Here is a 25,245-nt window from a genome sequence, read left to right as displayed (position 1 = left end):
CTTCATCTCTAAAACTGGGGCAACAGATGCAGGCTGATATGCTGTAAACCAGGTACATTAATGGCTCATGGAAATAACAGGAAAAATATCATTCTGGCCATTTCCAGGCCCAAATATGACCTAACAACTATCCTCCATATCCTTGCAGGAATTATCTTCCTTCGTGGTCTGCGATTCTGATGCTGCTGGAGCAGCTGAGCCTATGAACAAAACCACAAGACAGAGAACTGAAGAAAATCACCAACCACATTGTGTGATTCCTCTTCAACACATCGTGAGAGCTGCACGAAATGGTCAGGAAAACAGTAGAGGTAAAAACCATACATGATGTCTTCTATATAAAAAGAGGCTTAATGTGATGTATGAGAACGCGGCTAGAAAATGTTGCTATCTAGTACTGGAGAGTGGTTTCATCAAGGATTTGGGCAAGAAACGGAAGAACAGGAGAATCTTGAGAAAGTCAGCATGAGAAAGGACCAGAGACTTTGCTGGGCACCAGTCAGATGAAGGAACACTGAGTTCTCACCTGGCCTGCCTGAGGACTCCTGTGGCACAGAGTGAAGAGGGCAAAACATCAGCACCGACAGGGACATCACAGCCAAGAGGTGCCGTGGCAGCCTCCCAGCAGGAAAGCCAAGTATGCAAGAGAAAGCTCAACCAATATTCTTGTCTGGCAAGGTGATGAAAAATCATAATAAGAAGGCGAGAGGCAGCAAGAGTGATGTAGTAAAAAAAAAGGAAGAAAGGCAGAAAGAAACAGTCGCAACTGAAGTTTATTATTACTGTGTTGCATTGTTACCTGGTCATGAATGAGGTCCTCATTGTGCTACATCCTGCACAAATGCAACTCAGAATAAAATGATTTCTGCCTGAAACCATCAATATCTCAGCATAAGCTTGAAAAAACCATCACTGTTCCAGGTCTATATGCGAAGTGTCAAAACAGGCAGCACCTGTTCACGCTGCTCAGAGTATACAGCATCTTTCCTCCACTCAATTAATTATATGCTCTCTCAGTGGCTTTTTGGATGCAGCTTTTTTGCCTGTGTCTCTATGACATCAGAACAAGTCAAAAAATGAGTAACAGCCTGAGACTTTCAAAAGCACCAGAAGTTCTTGTGAGAATCAGTCATCTGCCTTCCTCAGGCAGCTCTAGAGATTCCTGACACACACTTCTGAGGGAAGAACGGATGCTTTCAGACATGGTTTTAAAATGTTTGCTTGCTTGGTACAATATTTTCATTTTTCTTTACATGGAAAGTCAGATTCTCCTTGAAACAGGCGTGTAGGCAGTACAGAAAGAGGGAGAAAAAACACATTCTGTACTTTTAAAAATTATCTGAAATAGAAACCATACACAATGGTTTACAAACATCAGTATTGAGGTCAACGACGAGGTTACATAGAGCTAAAGTGCCAAATTCACTTTCGGATAGGACACTGCTCTCCAAAATTGGACCTGATGATGTTTCTGGTCCTCACATGGTTCCAAGGGGATCTGTGAACCCCAGATCACTCAGGACACTCACTTTGAGATTGGAGAAGTGGCTCATCTGCCATTCTTATTCTGCCAAGTCTATTTCTACCTCGGTGGATTACAGGTTATCAGAATTTAACCCAAGAATGGTTCTGACTCTCATAGTTTGTTTACAACATTAATAAAGTGTCTTTGAAATAAATCTCCACACAAAGGCTGAACTCAGTCACCAAGGTAGTGAAAAGGTTTCAATGGGAAACATTTTGGGTCTTGTGCCTCCCTTTATTACTGCATTCAAAGTGGTACCATAGATGCATTTTTGTTTAAAAAGCAGATAAGGAAACATCATAGTACTTTGGCCCGTTTCAAAACTAGCTGTGCAACTCCAATTGAAGAGCTAGACCTTCAGCTGGGGAATAGGTTGGCCTGAGGCCTGTCTCTGTTCCTCTCTCATTCCTGGAGATGCATCTAACTCAGCTCAAGACAAAACTTCTTAGAATAGCAACCTCCTAATTTATAGTCTTCAAGAGTCTCCCTTGTGAAAATAATTAGCTTTCAGAATTAGTTTTGGTCCTTAACTGAGCCTCATTGACTTTATCTGCTTCATTTGCAGAATTAAGCATGATGTGCAAAAATAATTCAGTAATAGCAACCATTCCTCATGTATCATTTTTCATCAAAGGACACATAATGAATAATAATAGCAGACAATTTGTGAAGGAAAAAAAAAGATATTCCAATTTAAAAATGGAACAAAACAAAAATTAATTTGGCTTCTCTTAGCATTTTGTCAGAATTAGGACTGTGAAAGAACCATGTGCACCAAGAAACAGAATTATTACTCAGAACAGCATTTTCACATACTTTTATTGAATTTTGAAACCTCTGGTGTAAATTGGTTTAGACTAATTGAATGTGATTCAACTGTGCCAGTATGTACTAGCTAAGAATCTAGATAATTTTGTAGATACTATGTAAGGATCTCAACTAATGAGTGCTACGCTTCTATTCAATTCATTGAGTAAATCAATAAACAACTAAGGAAAGTATTATGCACATTGATTGGTAGGAAGCAACTTGAACCCGCGTTACAAAAGTGAATCAGGAGTCAGGGCAAACGTAGATTACTCTAAACTGTGCCACTCGCCCTGCATAACCTTGATTACTTCACATGAGGCCTCTAAAGCTTGCTTGCCTTAGCACTGAATAGAACATAATCACTGACTTACAGTGTCCAGCGGGTTCATTTCTTGAGATCTTTTAATGAAAGATGCTAAATCCAAGCTGCTGTTAGTATCCAGAGATCCTGTGAGAGCACAAGGCAGAGGACATTCCTGAGGTTACTCTGGGACAGCAACTGACCAGCAGATATGAACCCAGAGAGAACCTGGACATAAATGTCAGGATACACTTTAGATGAACAAAGTTGACCAGAAGGAGTCTTGATAATCAAGGGCTGCTCTGTACACTGAGCAAAAGATGAGAAGGCGAGAGGGCCAACAGTCGCAGAGGTATTACAACAAGATATATAGACAGCCTCTTCTACAGCACTCAAACAGCTGATCTAAGCTGGCTAAGGAAAAAAAGCCCTCAGTATATGGTCTTATTCATATGATTCCATTATCTCCCCACCTGCCTTTACTTCTTAAATACCGGCCCAGCCTTCCCTAAGCACCCAGTGGAAGATTTGGTCTGCATACAAAGGCACAGATGTTACAAAAATCTCTCCTAGTAACACTAGATGATTTACTTCTCTTCCTGGAATTTGATTTTCAGGACTGATTGCCAGCATTTTCTGTAAGATTTGAAGGTGTTCGCTGTCATGATCTTGTTGCTAAAATATTTTTGTGATAGACACATCTGAATTACATCAGAGGAAACAAAAGTAACAAAAGTAAATATGCTAAAACACTAAAGCTTAGGACTGCGAGTGAAAAAAAAAAGTATAAAAAAAGACAGAAGCTCCAGCAGCTACAATAAAGCAGAAGTAAAACTAAATCTTAGGAAAGAATCCTGAGATATATACACATACAGGCCATTCTCTGTAGCGTTAAATTCACCCAAGGTATTTCATCTCCTCAGTTCATCACTGTCCATTTGATATTCAGTCATCCATGTCATTTCCCATCTCTTTGGCAGAATACAGATAATGGCCACAGCTGCAACATGTTGAGCACAGTTGGCCACCAAGCAGCTGGTATTGCCATTTGCCAAAGACTCTGTAATGCTTGTTACATTGCGGATAGCTCTTTTCAGAGAAAAGATTGATGGCCTCAAATGTCATTAACTAGTTGCTCCTACATCTATTTTGCATTCTGCTTTCACAGTTATTTTGAATAGGCCAGGTAAAAGCATGCAAATGGAGAACGAAAGAGAAACACATGAAAACATCACTTTAGAATTCTTGTGCTTACATTTCATTTGACTGACAGGAGACACATTCACTGTATTTGACAAAAAGCTTCCACTAGTAAAAGTTGTGGAGAGAAGATAATTTGTGAAATGCATAAATAAAAAAAAACCCTTCAGAATCTTCCTATAGAGTAAAACTGTACACTGAAATGAACTGAATAATTGTGTCTGTGTATTTGTATCACTGCCCTCTGCTGAATTGTAAGTAGAATATTTTCTTAGCACACATTCATTTTGAACTGTTTTAGTGCTAAAAATTACTCAAAAATTACTTGAAATGCGACTAATTAGAGGTTTGCCCTTCACTGAAGAGAAAGAATTCAGGGATTTTGAAGTGGCAGATCTGAATTCTGTGATCATCACATTCACCAAGCCTGTCCATAAAAATGGTGTAACAACTGCATGCCAGCCCAAGTGGCCAATGGCAGTTCTGGGTGGCTATATTTGCAAGGTTTGGGACAATTTAGTGGTGTTGTAGTGATAACATGCAAATCAAACAGCAGCATTTTACATCTGCCAACTATTTCTACATTTTTAAGCAGGTTAGCAGTCTGTCCTCAGCTACTGTGAAATGAAGGAACCAAGTAACCCAATAAAAAGAAAAAAAAAGCAAAGTCACAATACTCTGGTCATAAACACAAGAATATGCAAAATATTTTGGGATTCTGCAGGATGAAAAGGCCTTTTGATTTTTATGAAGCTATGAAGAATAAGTTTACACTGACTACAGAAAATGGAGTGGATCAAGCAATCTGAGTTCCTCAGAAATTCTGTTTATGTGTGAGATGGAATTGTCCCATGCTTCACATTGAGAAAATGTCCCCAGTTTCATATGTAGCATATTTTTTTAGCTGTCCAAAGTAGGTTTTTTTTAAAAGGTACTTCAGTCTCCCATGGGAAATATCAGGAATGCAGAGTTCACATTTCTAAATGCAATCTGCAAACAGACATGACAATAATTGGTACTGTGTGTACACAAAAAAAAATAATTTGGGGCACTTGAATGAGAGTGGTACATCAGCTCAAGGAGAAAATGACGTCTACCATCTACCCACAGCCTCAACAAGAGCATGAGACACAAATGCACCACCCTAATGGAAAACTACACGGAAATGTATATTTGTCAATTGTGATACAAGGCCTAGGACAACATCCACAGTCTCACTATTATTTACCCAACAATTAATGGCTTACTGTGTTTAGAGTCATAAAATATGAGTGACATAGAGCAGTACTATAGACTTGGACAAATGGGAGACTAAGACCTAGATTTGCAAGGGACAGTGGACATCCAGCTGCCTCTGAAGCCCATGGGAATTATGTACCTAGAGATCACAGACTGGCTGGACAGAGAGACCCAAAGGTATGCTTAAAAAGCCAAATTAGTATGAACCAGATAAAAATAGACCAGCTTAATCTGACTCAAGGGAAAACAGCAAGAAAGCAGCCCCCTCATGGTCGTCAGATACATATCAGATTTACTGGTAAATGTGAAAGTCCATGAAACCACATATACCCTTCACTGTTACCCATGGCAGAATAATGTTCTAGTTCAGGTGATGAAATACAGCTTGGCTGGTTAAGCAAGTTGTCCAAAATCCTCACAGGTGCTCTGTGACAGACATGGCCCACAGCAACTTCAGGAGTTTCATGTGGGGAGATGTAGTTCGAATTCCTTCTTCAGCTACTGTTTCTGTCACTTTTCCCTTCCATTCCATCAGCTGTCCTTAGCCTTGCGTGTTCTAGCTAACAAAAGTTAGCATGCACCACCCACATGATTTACATGGCTTCTCCCTTTCAAACCCAGGTTGGATGAGCAGAACATCAGGACAACAAAGTGTCCCTTCCTCTGTTCTAGTACCTGGCATGGGAGTATGGTGGGTCCAGGTCTGTGTCATCACATCCACACCATACGACAGCAAGTATACATGCTGAATTTAGGAGGCTCTAATAGGAGGGGAAGAAAAGGAGGGGGCTATAAGCACAGTACATTCTCCTGGTAAATCTGTCCCTACAGTGTGCATGGTGGGTTTTGTGCCCTTCTGTGGTGTTTCACTCAGTTTCACCAGCTTTTGATTTGGAGAATGGATTGGGTTTTCCCTCAGGTGCTGAAACAAGACCTTTTGCAGAATAGAAACATTGTTTTCCGTAACTCCTCTGCATCTGATCCATTCTGATGGCAAGGGACAGAAACTATTTGTTGCTGTGCTTCTGGACAGGCTCGCCACGAGTCTCAGGTTTGGAGAATAGCTTCCACATGTGATATGATACCATGAAATAAAAAAATGGAACCTATACAGTTGCTTCCTTAAGAAACCTGATTCCATTGCAGTGTTTGTGAAAACTATTTCCATTTTGTTCCCGTATACTTTTAAGTTTCTCTTCCAAATTTGAAAAAAATAATCCATAACTAACTCCTTTGGGTGTGCACCTGCAAACACACAAACTCACGTACGTGCCTTTGAACAGCTTGTTGCTTGCTCAAGAACACAAACCAGAATTCTGTTCCAACCAGAAAAGAACACTATATATCACAAAGTACCTAAGCAGCAACTTAAGCTGTCATCAGCAAAAACATCTGCTCCCAGCACTCATCCCAGTGACTTTGGGCACAGAGAGAAGCTGTTGGATGGGCTCTGAAACACTTTGGGAAAGGGATAGTGAAGGATCACAGGCCAAAGGGATGACAAAACATGAACAGTATCAGGATATGCTTCAGAGCTGAGGGAACAGACAACTTTTGGGGCCCTCCTCAGGCAGTTCACACCAAAACCAATGTTGTATTTTCTACTGGAGTAACAAGGAAGGGGAATGCAGTACCCGCAGATTAGTAAGAAAAACATTCTGATCATTCTGATGGGAGCAGGGGAGATACTTCTCCACAAGAAACAGCTGGCTGCAAACGGTGAATAGTTTCTCCCTCCTCAAAGGTTACCACTTGGACCCTGCAGGATGCCATAGAGCTACTGGAGTATCACTGAAAATGGCATTTCTTCTTGTCCATAAAAAGGGTCATGAGAGCACTGTCAGGGCTTCCTTCCTCCAAAGCCATAGAGACTCCATTTTTACAGGGGAAAAAAAAGAAAGGGACAAAGAGAGGGAGTAATTGACAAATTACTGAGCTGCTGAGTGCAGGAGGGGAGCTGGGTCAGATGTAAATTTCAAGTTTATGGATGGGCTTCCTTGCCAATTCTTCACAGAGGAAAGGAGAAGGGGGATGAAGAAGAAAAGGAGAGGTTTTGCAGAGCAGTAAATCTCCATATTTTTTGTTTATTACATGTGTGGCAAAAAATTCAGAGGAAAATCATTTGTCAAAAAAAAGACGATAGCTACGGATGTTGAAAAAGGGAAAGCTTAAGAATATGGGTGACTAGTGGTTTGAAGGCCACAGCTAAGTTAACAAGGCTTTAGACCACCACAGGAGGCAATTGCAACAACCAATTACAGGTCAGGCAAATGAAAAGGCTATTAGAAAACAAGAGTACAAGAAGGGGAAGATACTGTTAATACATGCACTTATGGGAAGACTTCACTTATTCATAAATTGAGGGACAAATCCAAAGAGAAATGCCAAAGCCCTTGTGCCATCCAATGGAGTAGCTGGTGTCCAGTAATGCTGAGGATTTCCCCATACCACTGAGGCTGATACATCATGAAGAAGGTGGGGAGATAATCCAAGCCCATTCCTGTGCCTTGAAGTAATAAAGTTCTGCTCCGCCCACGTCTAACATCCAGCTCTGTTCTCCAGTGCTTCCTAAACTCTTGACAGCCTCATAAACTTTGCCTTATGAGGCTACTCCAGTTCATGCTAGTGGGAATCATCCCCTAAATCCTTCCTGCTTTCTTACTACTTCCATGAAGTAGAACAGAACTTTTAAGGGAGAGACATGACATCATACAAATTTATGCCAATTTAACATTACTGAGGGAACCCAAATGGGAGTCTCCACTCCCAAATACAGCTCCAAAGCCTGTTTTCAGTGTTTGGGAGAAAAACAAACAAACAAACAAAACTCAACCAACCAAAAAACAACAAATATGTACCACGGTTGTCATTTAGACCCCAGTGAATCAGATGCATTTGTACCACAATAAGTATTTGTTCTAACCTGTCTTGGAAATCCCATATATATATATACACACACACAAATGCATAAACATACACTTCTCCAAGTAACAGACACAATACCTGCTCTAGGTCCGCTGCTGTTCTTTTATTTTCTCCGGTGGCATCTTGATATGGTAAAATGAAGAGTTCGGCAGACGTGGGCAGTCCAGGGAGCACTGAGACCAGAATATGCTTGCTTGAAATACCTGTTGCCTGATACATAGACAATTAATGGACAAATAACCAGTAGGGATAGCATTGAATGCTGACAGCTTCTTTGCTAAGGCATCACAGTACTTACACAAATGATTTAGGGTATATCTGGTACAAAAGGGAGAATCTTGTTAAAGCCCACTGCAGGTAAAAAGTCAGGGATTAATCATTTCCTGATCTACACTATTTTACCTTGTTATCCAGTAAAATATGCAGGATCCTATGGCAACAGTGATAATCAGACATGCTAAAAGAAGCTCCTGAATAACAGTTGCATATGGTACTATTTGCTTTGTCTAAACTGTGCTATTTTAAAGTTATCTGACTATCCCAAGTTAGTCCCTGAGGTTCTTCATTTAGTCAATGGTAAGAAGCCGCATGTTAAAGGACGAGATATGTGGGCAGAATCGCACTCTAGAGGTGCGATTAGCCAAAACATCTTAAAAGCCTTGTGGACACTCTGGGAGAGAGATGATGATGAACCGAGTTTGAATCCCAAAAGCCAAACAAATTCTTATAATTCACGTCCCAGGTCAATTCCACAAGTTAATGAGGGACATTCCTTTTTGCTTTAGGCTTTAAAGATTGTATTAATCTGCAATATTTTTTTTTCCGGTCTTGCTGGCTGAAAATCTTAAGCAACCAGTCTAAACCCAGATCTGCCTTCAATATAGATTAGCCAAAACTCAGAAAAAAGTACCCCACAGGCATCGTGACCATGGTCATCTCTGGTCATGGGTTTCAGCTGCTGTTACCAGGACATAACACAATCAGATTGCAGAGTTCTTCTCCAGAAAAGGAACTAGTTTGGCCTCCAGGAAGTTTTGTGAACAAAAAGGAGGAGAAACATAGTTTGCGGAATCTTCCTCCATTGCCTCTTTGTGTTGTGGATTATCCAGCAAATGCACTTAAATCTCAAGTTTCCAAGTGCTGAATTTAGTAGGTCACTTTTTAAAGGAAAAAAAGTGCCCTCAGATATAAAAGTAGACCACAGCAGCTGGAAGCAGCACAGGGCTTCCCCTGCAGTCAGGACTTGCAACTCTCTCAAGACATTAATGGGACCTAAACCTCATGAATTCTTCTCCCTAGTAGTTCAGGAGCAAAGACTCAGAGTGCTGCTCATTGAAGGAAATGATGGAGAGAGGATGAGGAGTCAGTGGAACTGATTACACATCACTATTGTCTGGGCTAATTTTGTGGCTGTCCCACACGTGGCTGCTGGCAGCCCAAGGAACACCCTGAGGAGCTGCGGAGAGGGAACCCTTCTCCACTATATGCCAAGGACAAGCACATGGGTTTGTTGCTGTTGGTTTTTTTAGTGTGGATTTAGGAAAAAAACCCCCCACCTACAACAACATAAATGTTCCATATTCTTTCCAAGTATTCTGTGAAGCCAGAGCTCGCATTATTTGTGCTTGCCTAACAGTTGGTTTTAAGATATCAAGAAAAGGACACAGTATTACCAGTTAATGGAAAGTCTTCATTTTCTGAGGCTGGGAATGACTTTTTTTATCTGGAAGCTTTTGGCTGATCTACTCAGTTTATTCTTGTCTTCTTCATCAAAAGCAGGAGACAGGACTCAGAAAATCAATGATCTGAGCAAATAATTATGATCATAATACAAGTAGGATATTTTGTGATAATCTGAAATTATCCCTACATAGAGAGAAGATCAGATTTTAGTAGAGAGATATAATTTCTTATGCAGAATTTTTATCCAAGTCTATGGTACTCTGTAATAAGAATGTAATACTTTAATAAAAGTTCATAAAAATTCTATAGCACAGTTATAATTTCCTATTGAATTATTTAGTTATTCAACTCATTTTTTTACAAGTTTACTTAATTGCTGTAGAAATCTATTGGTTTTATGTTTAATTTTTACAGGAACTTCTCACAAAGGCTTGTTTAAGGTGAATCATTTAGCTATGTAAAGAGGGATAATTAGCTATCAATTTTTTATATTTTTTTTACTCAACAAAAAGACTCTTTGTGTTTTCGCTGCTCTGCTTTTGAATGTAGCCTTGGTACTGTAGTTTTATAATCCTTTTTTATGGCTTGATTTTGTTTTATTGAGTTGTTTATATTCTGAAAATTCATCCTGAAGATAAATGGATCCTTGAATACTTGATACTGACATAAATAAGTCAGAAGAACAAGCTCCAGGAATTTTTTTTTTCTTTCCTCCCTCCTCTTCTCCTGTGTTTTGAGGAAATTTGAGGAAAGAATCTCAGAAACAACCCAGACAGGTTTGTGTGCAACTGATTATTGCAGTGTCTTTCCAGTCTTTTTGTACAGATAATGCCACAAATGAACATATAAACCTGCTAAAAACAGCTACAAGCCTTGCATAATTTCAAAAATCTGAGTAAATTTATTTTAAAAAAAAAGCAGAAACCCTGTTTCAAACAGTTTCACTATTTTTCTGCTGAGCTGAGAAACCCCAGCTGTCTCTAACTTTTCTTAGCCTCTCAGTTTGAAATCCAAATCTTCAGCCACACAAGAACATTTTTATGACACTCGGTTCTACATTTAAAAAAGGAACTCCAGAGATTCTCCATAGTGTTGATGGGATAAATAGCATCCAATCCTGACCCATGATCCTCATGCTGTGTGAAAGACATAAAGCACTTACTGTGGTCCTCTTCTATGTAACAAAAATTATTTTCTTTTTGGACTCCTAAATTTCCTACAGCATATTTGTAATTCCATTAGAATAGCACTGCTTTCCACTGCTGTATATCAGTGAAAGAAGTAAGAATTGCTATGCATCAGTAAAGACATTTGTACAGCTAGAGGCAGGTATAAGCGATTTGCTTTCTACATGCCCTTTTCTCAGAAATATTCCACATAATCCACTGTCATTAAAAAGAATAAATGGAAGGCTTACTCTGAGCACCAGACTGCCATAGAATGGGATAATATCATCTGTCTAAAATGTGGGAATCTGGCCTCCAACATCAGTCTAACTGCCTTTTATAGTTGATAGAAACAGAGAGACACCTTGCAAGAAGAGCTGATCCAGTCCTAATGTAGGCACAAAGCAGAAATTAGAACCATTGTAATGCAGGTTATACACATCACTTACCTCCACCAGCGCTCTCTTGACTACTCTACTGATGTCCCTTCTCCACTCGGGGATATCTGGATTGTAGTCATCGAGGTTTGGAGAGAATGATAAGCGCAGGGACTGAAATTGCTCTGCAGATACAATGACACGGTGGTGAGTAAAGACTGTGAAATGCCTTAATGCTGCATGAGTAGGCAGAACCTACTGAAACCTGCTGCAGCTCATGTTTTGCTTAATTAATCTGCAGGTGATGCACAGACCGTCAGAGAATCCAGCAGCGTGTCTGAGAGGTTCACCGAGAGATCTGGGGAATCTGAGAGATTCACTGCTCAAGTGTCACAGAACCAAAAAGGCTGATGGGTCCCTACTTTAATGGATGAAGAGCACTGGAAAGAGAGCTGTGTCGGGAATGTAACTGAAATGTTACCTTCATCTTTACTTCTGAAGCCGGCAAGCCCTATGAAAGCAGCTGGGGTTGCACTCTCATAGACGTGCCACAAACACTTAAAATCTTAACTGGAAGGGGACAGGGATAAAGGTGGGGAGAGGACTAGCCTTGGAAATGCACTTCTTAATCTCTATTGCTGTTAACAGAGGTGCCCACACCGATCACTAAGACCATGTGCTTAGTATAAACAGCTAAATTTGGGATTCCCAGTGGTTCTTAGACTACACCTACACTATATGATATAATATTTGTGTGCCCTAACTGCCTCTAAGGCCCAAGTACAATAACAAATCCGTACAGATTTCTGTACAGAACTGCAGCACACAGCATTGACTTATCTTTCAAGCTAAACAGCTTTTGCAAGAGTTAAGAGGCCTCTGCTGGCCAAAAAGGGGGAAAACTAGCTCACAAAATGACCTAACATTTTCACAATCATGTCGGATGGCCAAATAGTCATAGAGCAGACGCAGAGAGCTCTGGGAAGGAGATCAACTTTCTGCAATCACCTCAGTCTGGATGAATGTCAGTCAATTGCCTTCAGAGATGTTATGCTGAACAGATAATACTAAAACTGATCTTACAATCTCAGTCCAAGCATCCTGGAATAAAGACCTCATGTTGCTGCCAGGTAACCTGGCTCTGCAGCTCTTGACTATGGAGAATCCTATGCAAAATGAAGCGGGGAGGGCTCACCATACACAGCAATAGTCTTTGTGTCCTGAAGGATGGTGTTTCCTGCTGAGACCTGAACGGTGATGGTGTTCATCCCTTCCACAGAAAATGTGAATGTGATGCTCCCTTCCAATGTGATCAGTGGCTGCAAATATATCAGAAAATGAGAAATTAAGTTAATTTATCTGATAAGTAAAAACAAGTTCGGCTATCTAGCCTGTTGGCATGGTTTGGGGAGTCAGTTCCAGCTTGGAAACTTAAGACACAGAAAGGGTCCTGAGCACATGGAAGACTATTTTCTGGAGAGGGCCCAGGGATCCAGATAATTATGTCCTCTGGAAGCTCAAAGTAAGGTACTATAATTTCCAAAGGAGCTAAGTTTTAAGACCTCAATATTTACTTCCCACTTAGCATGCAGCATATTCTGGAACCCATGTTATAGTGTCCATCTTTGCTGCAGTCTCCAGAGAGGCCCAAATCATAATATGATGACCCGCAAGACTCACTGCTCAGGTGTCCCATGCTTTTCCCATATCTAGCTGTCAGTGATTCATGGTCACTCAAAGAGGTTGTAGCAGAACCAGGAGGCAAATTAAGATTTCTCCCATGTTATTCTTAGCCATGGAGACATCGCTTTTGGAAAGCGATGGTGTTTAGGGAGGACACAGATCCCCTCATCCTGTTTCACTGTACAAAAACAGTTCATCAATGAGTTGTGCCTCCTTTCAGCAGTCTCTGCCCTAACTTCTGTTTTCGCTTATTAATGAACTCTGGGTGAGATCTTCAAAGCACCCAATATGAAGTAAAACTCTGTTGCTATTGTAGTCTGTAGTAAAACTCTCACTTCAATGAGAACAGAGGTAGACCAACTCTGATCACTTATGAGCTTAGCAGATCAGAGAGAAGGTTAAAAGGTGACAATCACAGCCTGTGAGTACCTACAGGGGGAGATGACTTCTGATAGTAGAGAGGGTTCTTTAATCTACACACAAAGGCACAACAAGATCCAACAGCTTGAGACTGTAGCTAGATAAATACAGACTACAAACACAGCGCATGTGTTTAATGCTCAGGATAATTAGCTCTGGGGAAAGAGTTGGGGAGAGGGTAAGAAAGAGCAGCAGTGAATTCTCCAACATCTGAGAGAAATTATTAATGCAAAACAACAAGTAGTCAGGTTCTGCCTTAATCACAAAGAGTTAAATTAAGCAGAAAGTACTGGTGAATATCTCTGATGACCTGCATTCTACAGAAGATAACCATGTGTGGTTCAAGGTCCCTCTTGGCTCTACAACATCCACAAGAATCTCTCCCCTCAGAGACTAATTAGGTTCTCTGGGTACTTCATCCACAAAGATATATAAAATAACATTTATAATGCCTGTGCAGATTTACCCACACTGCAAGCACAGAGGTGACAGAATGTGGTGCATGCTGTTCTCATAACTGAGCAGAGCTCAGAGGCAGGGATATGTTTTATTCACCGGTAGCACATGATAATAAAGTCTTCTCGCACATGTGCTTTAGCATGGAGTGTGGGGGCTCAGGACTGGGCTTATCATTTAGGGGGAGGCACAGAACTGATGGCAATCTCTACCCTTGTTAGTGACCAGAGAAACGAGGTTTAAACTCTAGGGCTATATAAAGTCAGTTCCAGATATAAAACCAGCTTCGGTTTGAAAATTTAGTTTCCTGAACCACACCCCCGAACCCAGGCTTTTTTTGTTGTTGTGTTTTGTTATTGGAGGGGGGGGGTGGTGGTGCGGGAAACATGCTAGAAACTCTTCTGGATTTTGGTTCATGACATCTACCTTGGATGTAAAGACAACAAGAAAGCTATTGGCAACTTATGTGAAATGGCAATAAACACTACAACTAAGTCACAGCAAGAAAGAAAAAGCGGTTCTTACATTTCAGTGTTGGTACATCAAAGAACCCTTAGTCTCTCAGTCTCTGATTTATAATTTTCTTGCGTGTGTGACTATTTAGAAGCATTCCCAGATCCGTTTGCCCCTCCCTGCTCAGTCAGAGAGGCCCTCTGGTACTATTTTGATCTCAATCCATAGGCAATACAAACCTCCGTGTTGTTCCCAAACCACCAGACGTAAGTAAGTGTTCCCACTTGGCTTGGCCACAGCACTGTTGTGGCATTGACCTCCTTGTTCTTTGTGGTGACAAATGGCAGAGATAAGTGAACATGTTCCAAGGGGCCTGCAGAGACACAAGCAGCAGGTGAGCGTTCCTTCCCTCTGAAACGTCAGCCTGGGGGAGAAGGGAGGTGAGGGGATACCCGTTGGTTTAGGGGAGAGGTCTTCCAAATCACTGTGGGGCATGACAGTTAATGTTTCAGCTTGGTGCCATTTCTAGAGAGACAAGCTTAAATCTGTTCCTCCTAGAACAGCAGCTACCCCTGTACCTGGGGATGAAAAACTTGGACTCTTCACTGAATGAACGTCATATACACAGGGACGTTATATACAACTTAAACAATATGGGCAGAACCCTGCTACGTCAATACTGTCTTTACTGCAAAGACATAATAATGCGCAGGACAAATGGCTTCAGTGGACATGAAGCATCCCTAATGCAAACTGCTATGATTTGGAGAACTTCAGCAGCGGTGTATCTATTTTATATCCACTGAAATTCTGTCTGAAGGCAGCTATTCACTGAGTGCCTTCATTTTAATGTTACCTTATACTCCCTTCTTTTCTTCAATAAACTCTTTTATTTCTTCAGTATAAACAGAACATAATTCATTCGACAAGTGACATTATGCCCAGGGTTACACATTTCCCATCTTCTGGAGACAGACGGGCCTTTGTTGTTACATCTTGTCCTATAGATTATTTTTTAAAATGTGTTCCGACTGTTCACTTAGAGAAGAAAACAATTGTCCTGAGAGTGACAGAGAAAGAAAAATGAAGAAACCCCAGGTGACATGGGGACATAGGTTTCTTAAACAAATTAAGGCCACATCTACATCTTCTACATCTGCAAGCTCCCCAGTGATGAGAAGCAGAGACCACAGCCTGGGATTGCATTGTCCAGATGGAGCTGAGATACATTGCTAAAGGATCTTGTGTATTTCAGCAAAGGATTTTTTGAGACATAAGCCATGCCTGTATTACCACTTAGACCGTGCTTTTCAGCCTGAAGGAACATCACACATTTTGGAGCAAGCACCCTGTACTCTATACAGCACTCATATGCAGAGAGAGACACATGAGCAAAACTTCTCCCAAATCAGACTGTATAAACAATGCCAGCATAAACAAGGACCAGCATCCCTGGCTTATTACTGAACTGCAGCTTTCACTGGGTTGTAGACACAGCTGCTGCTTAACTTGATGCAGCCCAATTAAGAGTTATCCATGATCAGACTAACCAGGGCTCATTTTTCCTTTTATAATCAGGAGTAAACACACTTCTTGAAAATTCTTGAGAAGCCAGAATTTCACCCTTATGATTTTAATGGCATTCCCCTGCTCAGGCACATTTCCATGCCTGCTCTCAGCAAGACCCTGAGACCTGAAAAATGGCTCCTTCTCAGGCTAAATTTTTAGCAGGTCTGGTATCCTTTGGGATGTTTGCCAAATGTCCAATGTCAGCACAGCCCTCTAAAGGAATAAATTTCCTAACACTGGATGCGGTGACAGCAGAGACAGTGGAGCCCAGATAAAGTCTAATACCCTCCAACATAACTGCACAGTTGCTCTGAATACATCTCAAATGACCCTGCACTGCAGAGGGTGTCCAGTATCTCCTCAGACCTCCACCATATGGTGGCCAGGAAAGAACAAGAAAGAATAGCTCAAGCAAGCCAATTCTACCTCAGTATTTCTGTCCAAATAGCTGATGGGTCAAAGTGGGTGAAATGCTGAACTATTCTCTGGCCAGCAGATGGGGATAGCTCACTCTGCATAGGCCCTTTACTTGGTAGACAACTGCTTTCTCCCAGGTAAGTCTGAAGAGAATTAATTTCTGAGCTTCATGCAGGGCCATGGAGACTACAGACCTTCACCTGCCCCAGGAAAAAACTGTGCACAAGTGCCAGACAATAGAAATGCAGAAGCTTCTCAAAAGGTTCACTTGAGCAGGTGATGTTATTCTGAAGGCATTCGGGCAAATGCATAACTAACTTTCCAGAGGAAAATTCTGACCTGTGAGGACAGTTCAGAGACAGCCTTTTGGCTGGAGAAGCAGTTTATATATAATTTACAGTCCATCCACCCCAAATGCTCCTGCCTCACAATAACCTGCATTTCTGGATCCCTGGACCAACTGCAGCAAAGGCACTGCTACCCTGCACTGGCCCCATGGCTGCAGGAGGATGAGGAGGGCACGGAATGGAGAGTTCACTCTGATCTTTGAGATCACAAGCACCGTGGGTCAGTGCCTGCAGTTTTCCCCTCAGCAAGGCTGTTGGCCACAGGTAGGGAAAGGTGCTGAAAGGCCCAGATCTGGCTGCAGACACTTATGTGTTAACCCAGTAACAAGGGGCTACAGTTAGTAGCCCTTCCTAAAACTCCCTGAGTGTTCAGGCTGCACACGGCGTTTCTGTGGATCTTTGCAATGCAGTGTGTGCATCTGTTGTAAGGACAGGTATTCTTACAAAACTCCACAAAGGCCAAGCTCATACACCCCCAGCAGAATGGTCAGCAGAGCGCTGAGTGGCAATGCAAGCATTTAAACAGGATTTAGAAGCTTCCGTGGATCTGGGTGTTAGGCTCTGGAGGGGACTGGATTTACTGTACACCTCTGTCCTCAGCAAATCTATTGCTACTCTGAGTGGCACCATGCTCAGTCCGCAACCTCTTTTGAAGTCCTTAGTCCTTGTCATGTAGAGAAAGGTGAGACATATCCCTTAGAGCTGTCACTTCTCCAAGGGTTTAAGCACATATAATCTGGGCCTGGCTACAATGATTACACAGGACTTAAATCCTATGCTGGGATTACCTACGTGCAACACGGAAACATACACTATCGGCTGCTAAGTCACAGGAACGTATCTGACCATTGTTTATTTCCTGTACCGCTTAAACAACCAAAACAGTTCTTAAGCCTTCAATTTCTCAAGAAAATTGATTAAAACAGCTATAAAGTAGAGCACCATTATGAGTGAGAGCAAAGGCTGGACACCTGTCTTCTCCTTTCACTTTGTGATTGTTGCACAAGAAAGCAGTTGTTGCTTTACATGACCTCATTACTTTACAGATAGGCTGAGGGTTTGCAGTGGTCCCCATGGAATCGTCTCTTGTCAAACAGCAAACAATTACAAACCCTGCTTGCACGAGGCTGTCAGAACCTCCTGCAAAATATCAACCACTTCTCCAATTGTTTCCAATGACCTTTACAAAGAGTAAAAAAAACCAAAACGACTCCTGTTGAGCTGACTTTTATAACCAGCAGCAGTGGGATGGGGATTTAGGCATTCAGAGCCCTCAGCAGCTCCCATGATAATTATGCAAGCACACGCAGAGACACAAACTCAAATATGAGTCCAGAACTGAAGATATTACACAAAAGCGTATAAATGCCTATTCTGACCAGAGGTCTTTTTCTCTACCCTACCTAGGATGATATTTGAATTACTAAAAATAAAAATCAGTAGCTATCTGAAAGCTCAGAATTCAGCTTGATTCACCAGTTCCTCAGCACAAAAGTGATACAGGCTAAGCCCCCAAATAAAAATCCCGAGCTTCACAATAAGCTAATTTATGAATACAGTTATTTTTGCAAGGTATTACGAGTCTTTCAAACACGTGATGTGCTGAAGGATTATGTGACATAAATGTTTGCCACAGACAGGGATCTATCAGGCTAGGGAATCATAAAAGGTACACTATGATGGTGAACTGAAGGTCTTTTAGAAGGGAGGCATTCAGGGAGATATTTGCTCCTGCTTCTCTAGTGCTCCCTCATAAACCTCCTGTCTCCCATGGCTATACCTCCCACTGCTCCCATCTGTCGATACGAAGGTGCACCATTAAAAAGCTGCTCTCTTCCCCTGAAGAGGCAGGTGTATGAGGTAGCTCCAAAACTGGACTTAAAGTATATGGAATGTACTAAATTACCTATATAATAAATAGAGTTAATTTGGCAGAGTGTAAGTGGAATTTCTGTAAGCATAACTTTAAGTTTTGGAATTTCATTTTTCTCAGTACATCTGGCATACAGGCAGGTGGTTGAAAACATAAACAATTGACAAAAAAACCCTACTGTATGAAAAAAATGATGGTCTAAACCAAAATCCATTAGGGGTGTTACAAAATTTCAACAATAGGTTGACCCTTTGGGTCCATAACCATGCACTACAAAAAATACGAAAGAATACATTGCTGGTTTTATGCAAGGACTTGAGAAACATTTCAGTTGTAAATCAGAGACAGCTGAAGTATAAAAAGGTTAAAAAGAACAGCAGAAGAGCAATGCGAAGATAATACTTTTTCTTGTAATACACTTTAACACCAAGATTTTAGTTCCTATGACAACGAAAAGACTGAAATGCACAGGTTTACATCCCAGATGTGGTTGTATTTCATTAGAGAGCAAACCAGATATATAAAGTAAAAGTCAAGGCTTTTAAAAGTGATTAAAGATCCAGATGTCTTTGTTTTTCTGGAAGTGTAAACATACTAATGAAGGTGCATCTCAGAAAGGGCTGGACACTTCTTTGAGGTGTCCCAAATTAGACTATGCAAAATTAGAGGGTGAACATGGTATAAAAGAAAACATCACTGTTGCTTGTTGCTGCTCTCAGTCTGGACTCCTTTGCTGGAGGGCAGGCAAACACCCACAGTACCCTATCACTCTGCTCCCAGCTGCAAAGCCTCAAATGTCATCTCTAAGGACAAGTAATTTTTTTTTTTAGGAATAACAGGAGCTAACAATGAGTATGAACATACATACATGTTACATGTAGGTAGAGGACAGCGTTGTCAGATCCCAGACTGTTTTCCACCAGCACAGTCACTCGGAATATGCCCACGTTCTGGTAAATATGCTTGATCCCATCTTCTGTTGAGCTGAGATTGGCATATGACACAGCAATGCCGTCTCCAAAATCCACCTGAATGAGGGATCTCTGAAGGTCTCCCTGTGGGAATAGAAAAGAGAAAGGATCAGAATAGACTCTCCTGTTTTTTTGAGAAAGACTGGATCAGTGGAGTGACCTAGACCACAACTGGGGGATAGTCACAAGGTCTGATGTTGCCAGAGCAAAGGTGGTCACTTCATCAACTTGTTCAGCACTCAGCAGAGAGTGACCCCCCTCCTGGGGCTGACTCAGCTGCACTGTGAAGGAGGTGTCCTCCAAGGCGTGTGTTGTAGCCCTGCTTTGCTAATCACCATGGAAATGAGGGATCGTCTGGAAACTATACTGGCACGTTCCCCTGGGTTTCCTTTTAGTGAAGAGTGGGGAATGGTGCTCACCCCAGCAAGTCCCCAGGACATGGGTAGCTATTCAGATTGCATCAGGAGTCTTTGGAACAACTCACATTGCCAGCTTTTGTATTTAAAACCATAAAAAGTAGAAAGAGAAAACTGAGAAGTCCTTGGGGAAGGGTCAACCATATCAAAGTGGTGGGGCGTCAAAAGAACCGCTTCAGCCTCACATGATAATGACAGCTTACAGCAGTTTATGACTTGCTCAGTGGCCTGATTTAAAATGGGCTGGATTTGTGTTTATTTTGGAACAGCTACCAGCACTACTGACACCAAGTGGGACCCTTTGTGCCTGCCTCAGAAGCGAAGGGCTAATGAACTGACAGAGCTGATTAAACTCTTCTCCTCCTGCCTAGAGATAATCCCATTGGAGTGGGTTTGTGGTATAACTCTGACCGTCACTTCATGACATTGGTCTCCTGGACTGCTAGTCTAGCACACTCCATAATTGTTACAACAAATTACAAAAAATAAATAAAAATCACAGTTGGGAGACAAAAACATAAACAAAACCACCACCAGAAAACAAAACCCAAGGATATCAGGGATCTGTTCTCTCCAAACCAGAACAGGGTTCTGCTAATGTGGAACAATCTTCAGACAGGTTTTAATCTTGCACTTCTGAAACTGAATTTCAACCTGGTGTACGCAGCTTTGTCAAATGCAACGTCAGAGTCACTCAGTCCTAAAAGGCTTTTAAAACCCAAAAGAGGGGAGCGAAACCTTTCCCTTATTCTGCTTTACAACGAAGAGCAATTTTTTTGTTGCAAGCCTGTTTAAAAGACAGAGAAGTGAGTCACACTCATATACAAAAAATCACTATAACCTACGCCTCACATACTAGAAACACCTGCAAGATTTCTCATATCACGAGGCAGCTATATGCCTATGGTAATGGCAGTTTCTGACAGTCAAATAGCTACATAGACTACACTGACCTATATAACAACTGTGGCTGCTATAGATCCTCTCCCTTTCAGGTAAGAGGCAGTACCTTGTGTTAATTTTAAGTATTCTTGCTCCTTTTGAAAGTTCCCTTCAGCGGCTCTGCAGGATGCTATGCTGGGTATGTTCATGCTTGCTGGCTGTTGCCATGGAGCAGCTCACGCTGTCTGGAATAATGCTGGTAAATTAATAGCTGAGGGCAGTTCATAAAATTGGCTGAAAGGACATTTAATTTACTTTGGTTTCCTTTTCCTTTTTGGCACGTTTGTTTGGTTTGGTTTGGTTTTGTTTTTCTTTCCCTTGAGAAACAGTCCTCTGGATACCCGACTGGAATGAAAGGTACCCATGTAAACAGTTGGCATCAGGCAGGTTTCCACATCAGAAAGGGAAATAAGCGTGTGTATAAGTATAGGAGGGAATTACAACATAAGCTTTATATTCCTTGTGTTGTCTCAGTCTTTTTGTAACTTGTTGAGAAGACAGAAATAGTGGAATTTTGCCTGAATGGAGGGCGGGAGGAGCAGAGCTATACCTGGGGATGGCAAGAGAGACACATTTTCCCAGATGCTCTGTTTTTACAGGCTGAAGTTGTAGTCATCACACTGCCCTCATACCCTGCTGGAAGCTCAGTTGCTTCCAAATGGATGAAACAAAAATAATGGTGTTGCTCTGTTCTGAGGATCCGAGACTGAAGGTGTTGGAGGGGAAGATATCCCTTGACAGAGGCACATGCCTGGGAATTCCTGCAAATATCTCATGCTATTTCCTTCCTGGTGTCTTGAAGATAAAGACGGCAACTCCCTTTTCTCCTCTTGAGAGCACCAGTGATGGCAAAGGAACCCTGAGCTGCTGAGACATTACTAAGAAGTCCAACCATTAGAATGAAACATGGTGATCTTGCACATTAATGCAGCTTCAGGTTGCCCCTGGGTAGTTCTTAACTAAGTTTCTCTTAGTAATTAACTTGGTAACATCTGGAGTTTTTAGCGACACATTCTCAAACCTCAGAAAGGTGCCTGAGCAATGCAAAGTACTAAGGCCTCCATTCAGCAAAGTTCATGGCAAATTCTCCATTGGATGCTTTACTAGAAGTTTAAGCACCTGCTTACATTCTTCTTTGAGACACAAATCACTGAGGCAAGGGCTCCTACCTGTTTTGCAGAGAAGCTCAAACCAGTCCTCATGAAGAGCCACTAGGAACACAGGAGATGATCTTAGGTATGGAGTTATGTCCTTTGTTGGGCTGAGTTAGATGAAAGAAGATGTGCAGTTCGGTCAAACTGCATCACCATAGTGACACTGCTGGCTTTATCATCTCTGAGTATATTCGAGGTCAAGCAGCTGAAGCCTATTTTAGGTTCGGGTATATTCCTCTGCATATTTGAGGTAGCATTGGAAGATGCAAAGGGTGACAGCATTTTAGAGCAGCCCTGTTTCTGCAAGTGTCAAAATTTGTACTCTAATGAGTGTTTTTTCTCTTCATTTTGTCCAGAGCCACAAAACCCACAGTGTCTACAGGTGTTGCCAGGCAAGGGAGCAACTTCTAAGGCATGTAAGATTTAGATTTCAATTTTTCTTCTAGATTCCCTAGGGAGAAAAGATGCTGACAGAGACATCTGAAAATCTTGTTAGAGAAGAGCTTCAGCTGCTGTTCCTCCAGTCTTTTTCATTTGTCTTGGCCTTTTCTGTTTTGTTTCAAAACCCTTTGAACTGGAAATACATTTTCCATTCAGTAAGACCCAGGCTATAACACTTCTCTGAAAATGCCACATTTTGAAAAGCTGACATTTAAAATTTTAGCTCAGGAAGCAGGAGAAAAAAGAAAAACAGAGAGCCTGTTTTTTGACTTATTTTAATATTTCATCTGTGCCAGGTAAGAGCGCAGGCAGAATAAGACAGGCAGAGTAAGCAGGTGAGCCAAAATCAAAACTTCCCATACAGCTCACACTTGATCTACATCAACCCCAGCTGTCTCTGCCTCAGGCAGCCCTCCAGAGCCACGTGCAAGTGGCTGTTTTACCAAGAGAAGTTTTGTTTTGCAACAATTTGATGTATATACATACATCTTGCAAAACCCTCTCCTTTTGCTTTTTTCCAACTGCTACTTATCATTTTGACAAGCCAAATACCACATGATAGGGTTTTTCTGAAGCTTTTAGCTCAATTAGGCAGACACAAAACTCCCTGCATCACTTGTGCAGCCACAGCAAAGCACTTGGATGCAGTCAGCACCCAGCTGTCTCTGGGCAGCCTCTCTGGCCTTCATTGTTAGAGGTCTTTAATGCTAGTGCTCTTGGGCATCAAGGGCAAAATTTGCCCAGGTGGCTGCTTGTGGTGATAGCTCTGCATTCAGCTCAGTATTTCAATCACCCTAAGCTAATCACCAACCAGCTACAATAGCTGAAAAAAATGGAAGTATTTTTGATGGATTTTTTTTTTACCTTCTATTAGGAACATACAGTATGCACAATCTTAGATATGACCTGAAGTACACCACAATCTTAATAAAGCCTTTAGTCCAGCCAAAGACTTAAGCATATGCTGAACTTTAAGCACATAAGTACTTCTTTTACCCTGAAAATAAGCCCTGGGAATTAAAAACAAATTTCCCAAGCCCCCATATTATGCCCTTTACCTATACAACATTTTTTTACTAAAGTATAAATCAGAAATTTCCTATTTTCTAAGGGATTTTCTAATTAAATGTCCAGGAGGTTTTGAAGCATATATAAAAGATTCCCTTCCCTCCTTCCTCTCCCTGGCTTCCCAAGCCAAATGCACATTTTTGCTGCACCTTACCAGAAGAATAAAAGTTTACAGCGTAGACAAGATCTGGATGCTTCCAGAAAACTCTATGAAGCTTCCTGCCCCGGGATCTATCAAGAAACAGCCCATACAGTTTGCAGCAATGTTTTTACATTCTGATTACTTTATGCAGCTCTCAGAATTGTGGTGTGAGATGTGAGGCCCACATAGCAGGATTCTCTCTCAAACACTCCATCCGAATCTTGCCCAAAGGCTATAATACTGAATTTTCCTTATTGACTTCCAGCATTTGTATCTAAACAGAAGTATTAAAACAATGAAATGCAGTTCAAGGTTCTTAATTTTGGTTCCCATGATTCAGATCTGATTTTTAAGTCTTCAATTATACACTGACTTGTGCACCTTCCTTACACATGTTGATATGGATTTAATTATCCTTTGCAAGAGACAGATCCTGCTGCTGTTGGATTGTCTTAACGGATTAATGTTTTGTGCTTTCTTTAGATTAACCTTTTTCCCTCTGGTATTTTCCTATCACTATCAGAAAATATCCACCAAGGATATCTCTGTTGCAACAGAGTATCTCTACATTTGGGACACCTTTCTTCTAGGTCTGTTTGAAGCATATGCTTAATTTTCAACATTTAAGTCCAACTTGATCGCGTACTGAAAAACATGCTTTCCTGTGTAAATTCCTGCTTTCAGAGGGATGTTCTTAACTTTTTAAAATCAGAAACTAAAAAGATATGTGTCCCTTATCAGAGCAAATAGCTTGACACTTTTCACATGTGCTTCTTTCTCTAGACCAAAACAGTTAACTGTACTAATAAAACTATTAATTCCACCTGCCACTTGTACCAGCTTGACTCATGAGCTTTTCCTACAGGAGCAGATCTTCTGTGCTCCACAGGAATCAATAACTACAGTGTCTCAGGATTATGCAGAATAATTGAACTGGGGGTGCATTAGAAGACTGTAGTGCTGTGTGTCATCAAGAAGGCGAGGTCAACTTTCATACATTTTTGTGGAATTTCAGCAGTGGATTTAAAAATGCATGAAAGGCTCTGATTTCTCCCAACCAGCTTTTCATCATCAGTGACACAGAAAATGCAATTATAATTCAGATGACAGTGGTACGGGGGAGGGGATGTACTGATCTTTCATCTGTGTGTTAACAGGAATGTGGTGGTATTAGTAAGATAAACAGCCATGATTCAGCATGTACGTTGAAAGTTAGGATGAAGGTTTCATACTTCTGTAATTATTACTAACTAACTTGTGATATCAAAGAGGGAACACAATAGGATACCACAAAAAATAGAGACTATGCTTTTAAGTACTACTAGCTTTGCATCTTTAATTTGGGTACATCGACAATCAAAACAATCCTAATGCTAAGCTCATCTCCAGAGACTTCAGCTGAGCTGAATTCCGAATTGCACCAAACAACAGTGCTGAGGTGGGAAATGCTAATAGTAATGTCCCCCAAGCAGGGTCCCCAAGCTCATTAAATGTACCTGAGACACAATGTACCTTGCACAGCTATTTATTAACACTGTCATTAGAGAAAACCATAGTGGTCTTTAGGAAATTCAATTCCATTTGTATATTCGCATGGTAAGAGAGAGTCCTCTGGCCTTCTGAACATTCAACACATAAATGAAAGGCATGGGATGCATGAGGGAGAA

General features: G+C 41.2%; 1 protein-coding gene across 1 annotated transcript in view; it reads right to left on the bottom strand.

The window, feature by feature from the left end:
• SORCS1 (sortilin related VPS10 domain containing receptor 1) overlaps positions 1–25,245 on the bottom strand; it is a 288,127-nt gene that overhangs the window by 10,210 nt on the left and 252,672 nt on the right. The window contains exons 19-23 of the mRNA XM_065638462.1: positions 19,313–19,499; positions 14,478–14,611; positions 12,422–12,545; positions 11,299–11,411; positions 8,079–8,210 (exon numbers count right to left, since the gene is read on the bottom strand). Of these exons, the coding sequence (XP_065494534.1) occupies positions 8,079–8,210; positions 11,299–11,411; positions 12,422–12,545; positions 14,478–14,611; positions 19,313–19,499 (690 nt within the window). The remainder of the gene's footprint in view (positions 1–8,078; positions 8,211–11,298; positions 11,412–12,421; positions 12,546–14,477; positions 14,612–19,312; positions 19,500–25,245) is intronic.

The sequence above is a fragment of the Caloenas nicobarica genome, chromosome 7 (genome assembly GCF_036013445.1).
Source record: "Caloenas nicobarica isolate bCalNic1 chromosome 7, bCalNic1.hap1, whole genome shotgun sequence".
Classification (NCBI taxonomy): Eukaryota; Metazoa; Chordata; class Aves; order Columbiformes; family Columbidae; genus Caloenas; species Caloenas nicobarica.
Note: the sequence above shows the minus strand (reverse complement) of the source record. Positions and strands in the feature narration are given on the sequence as shown.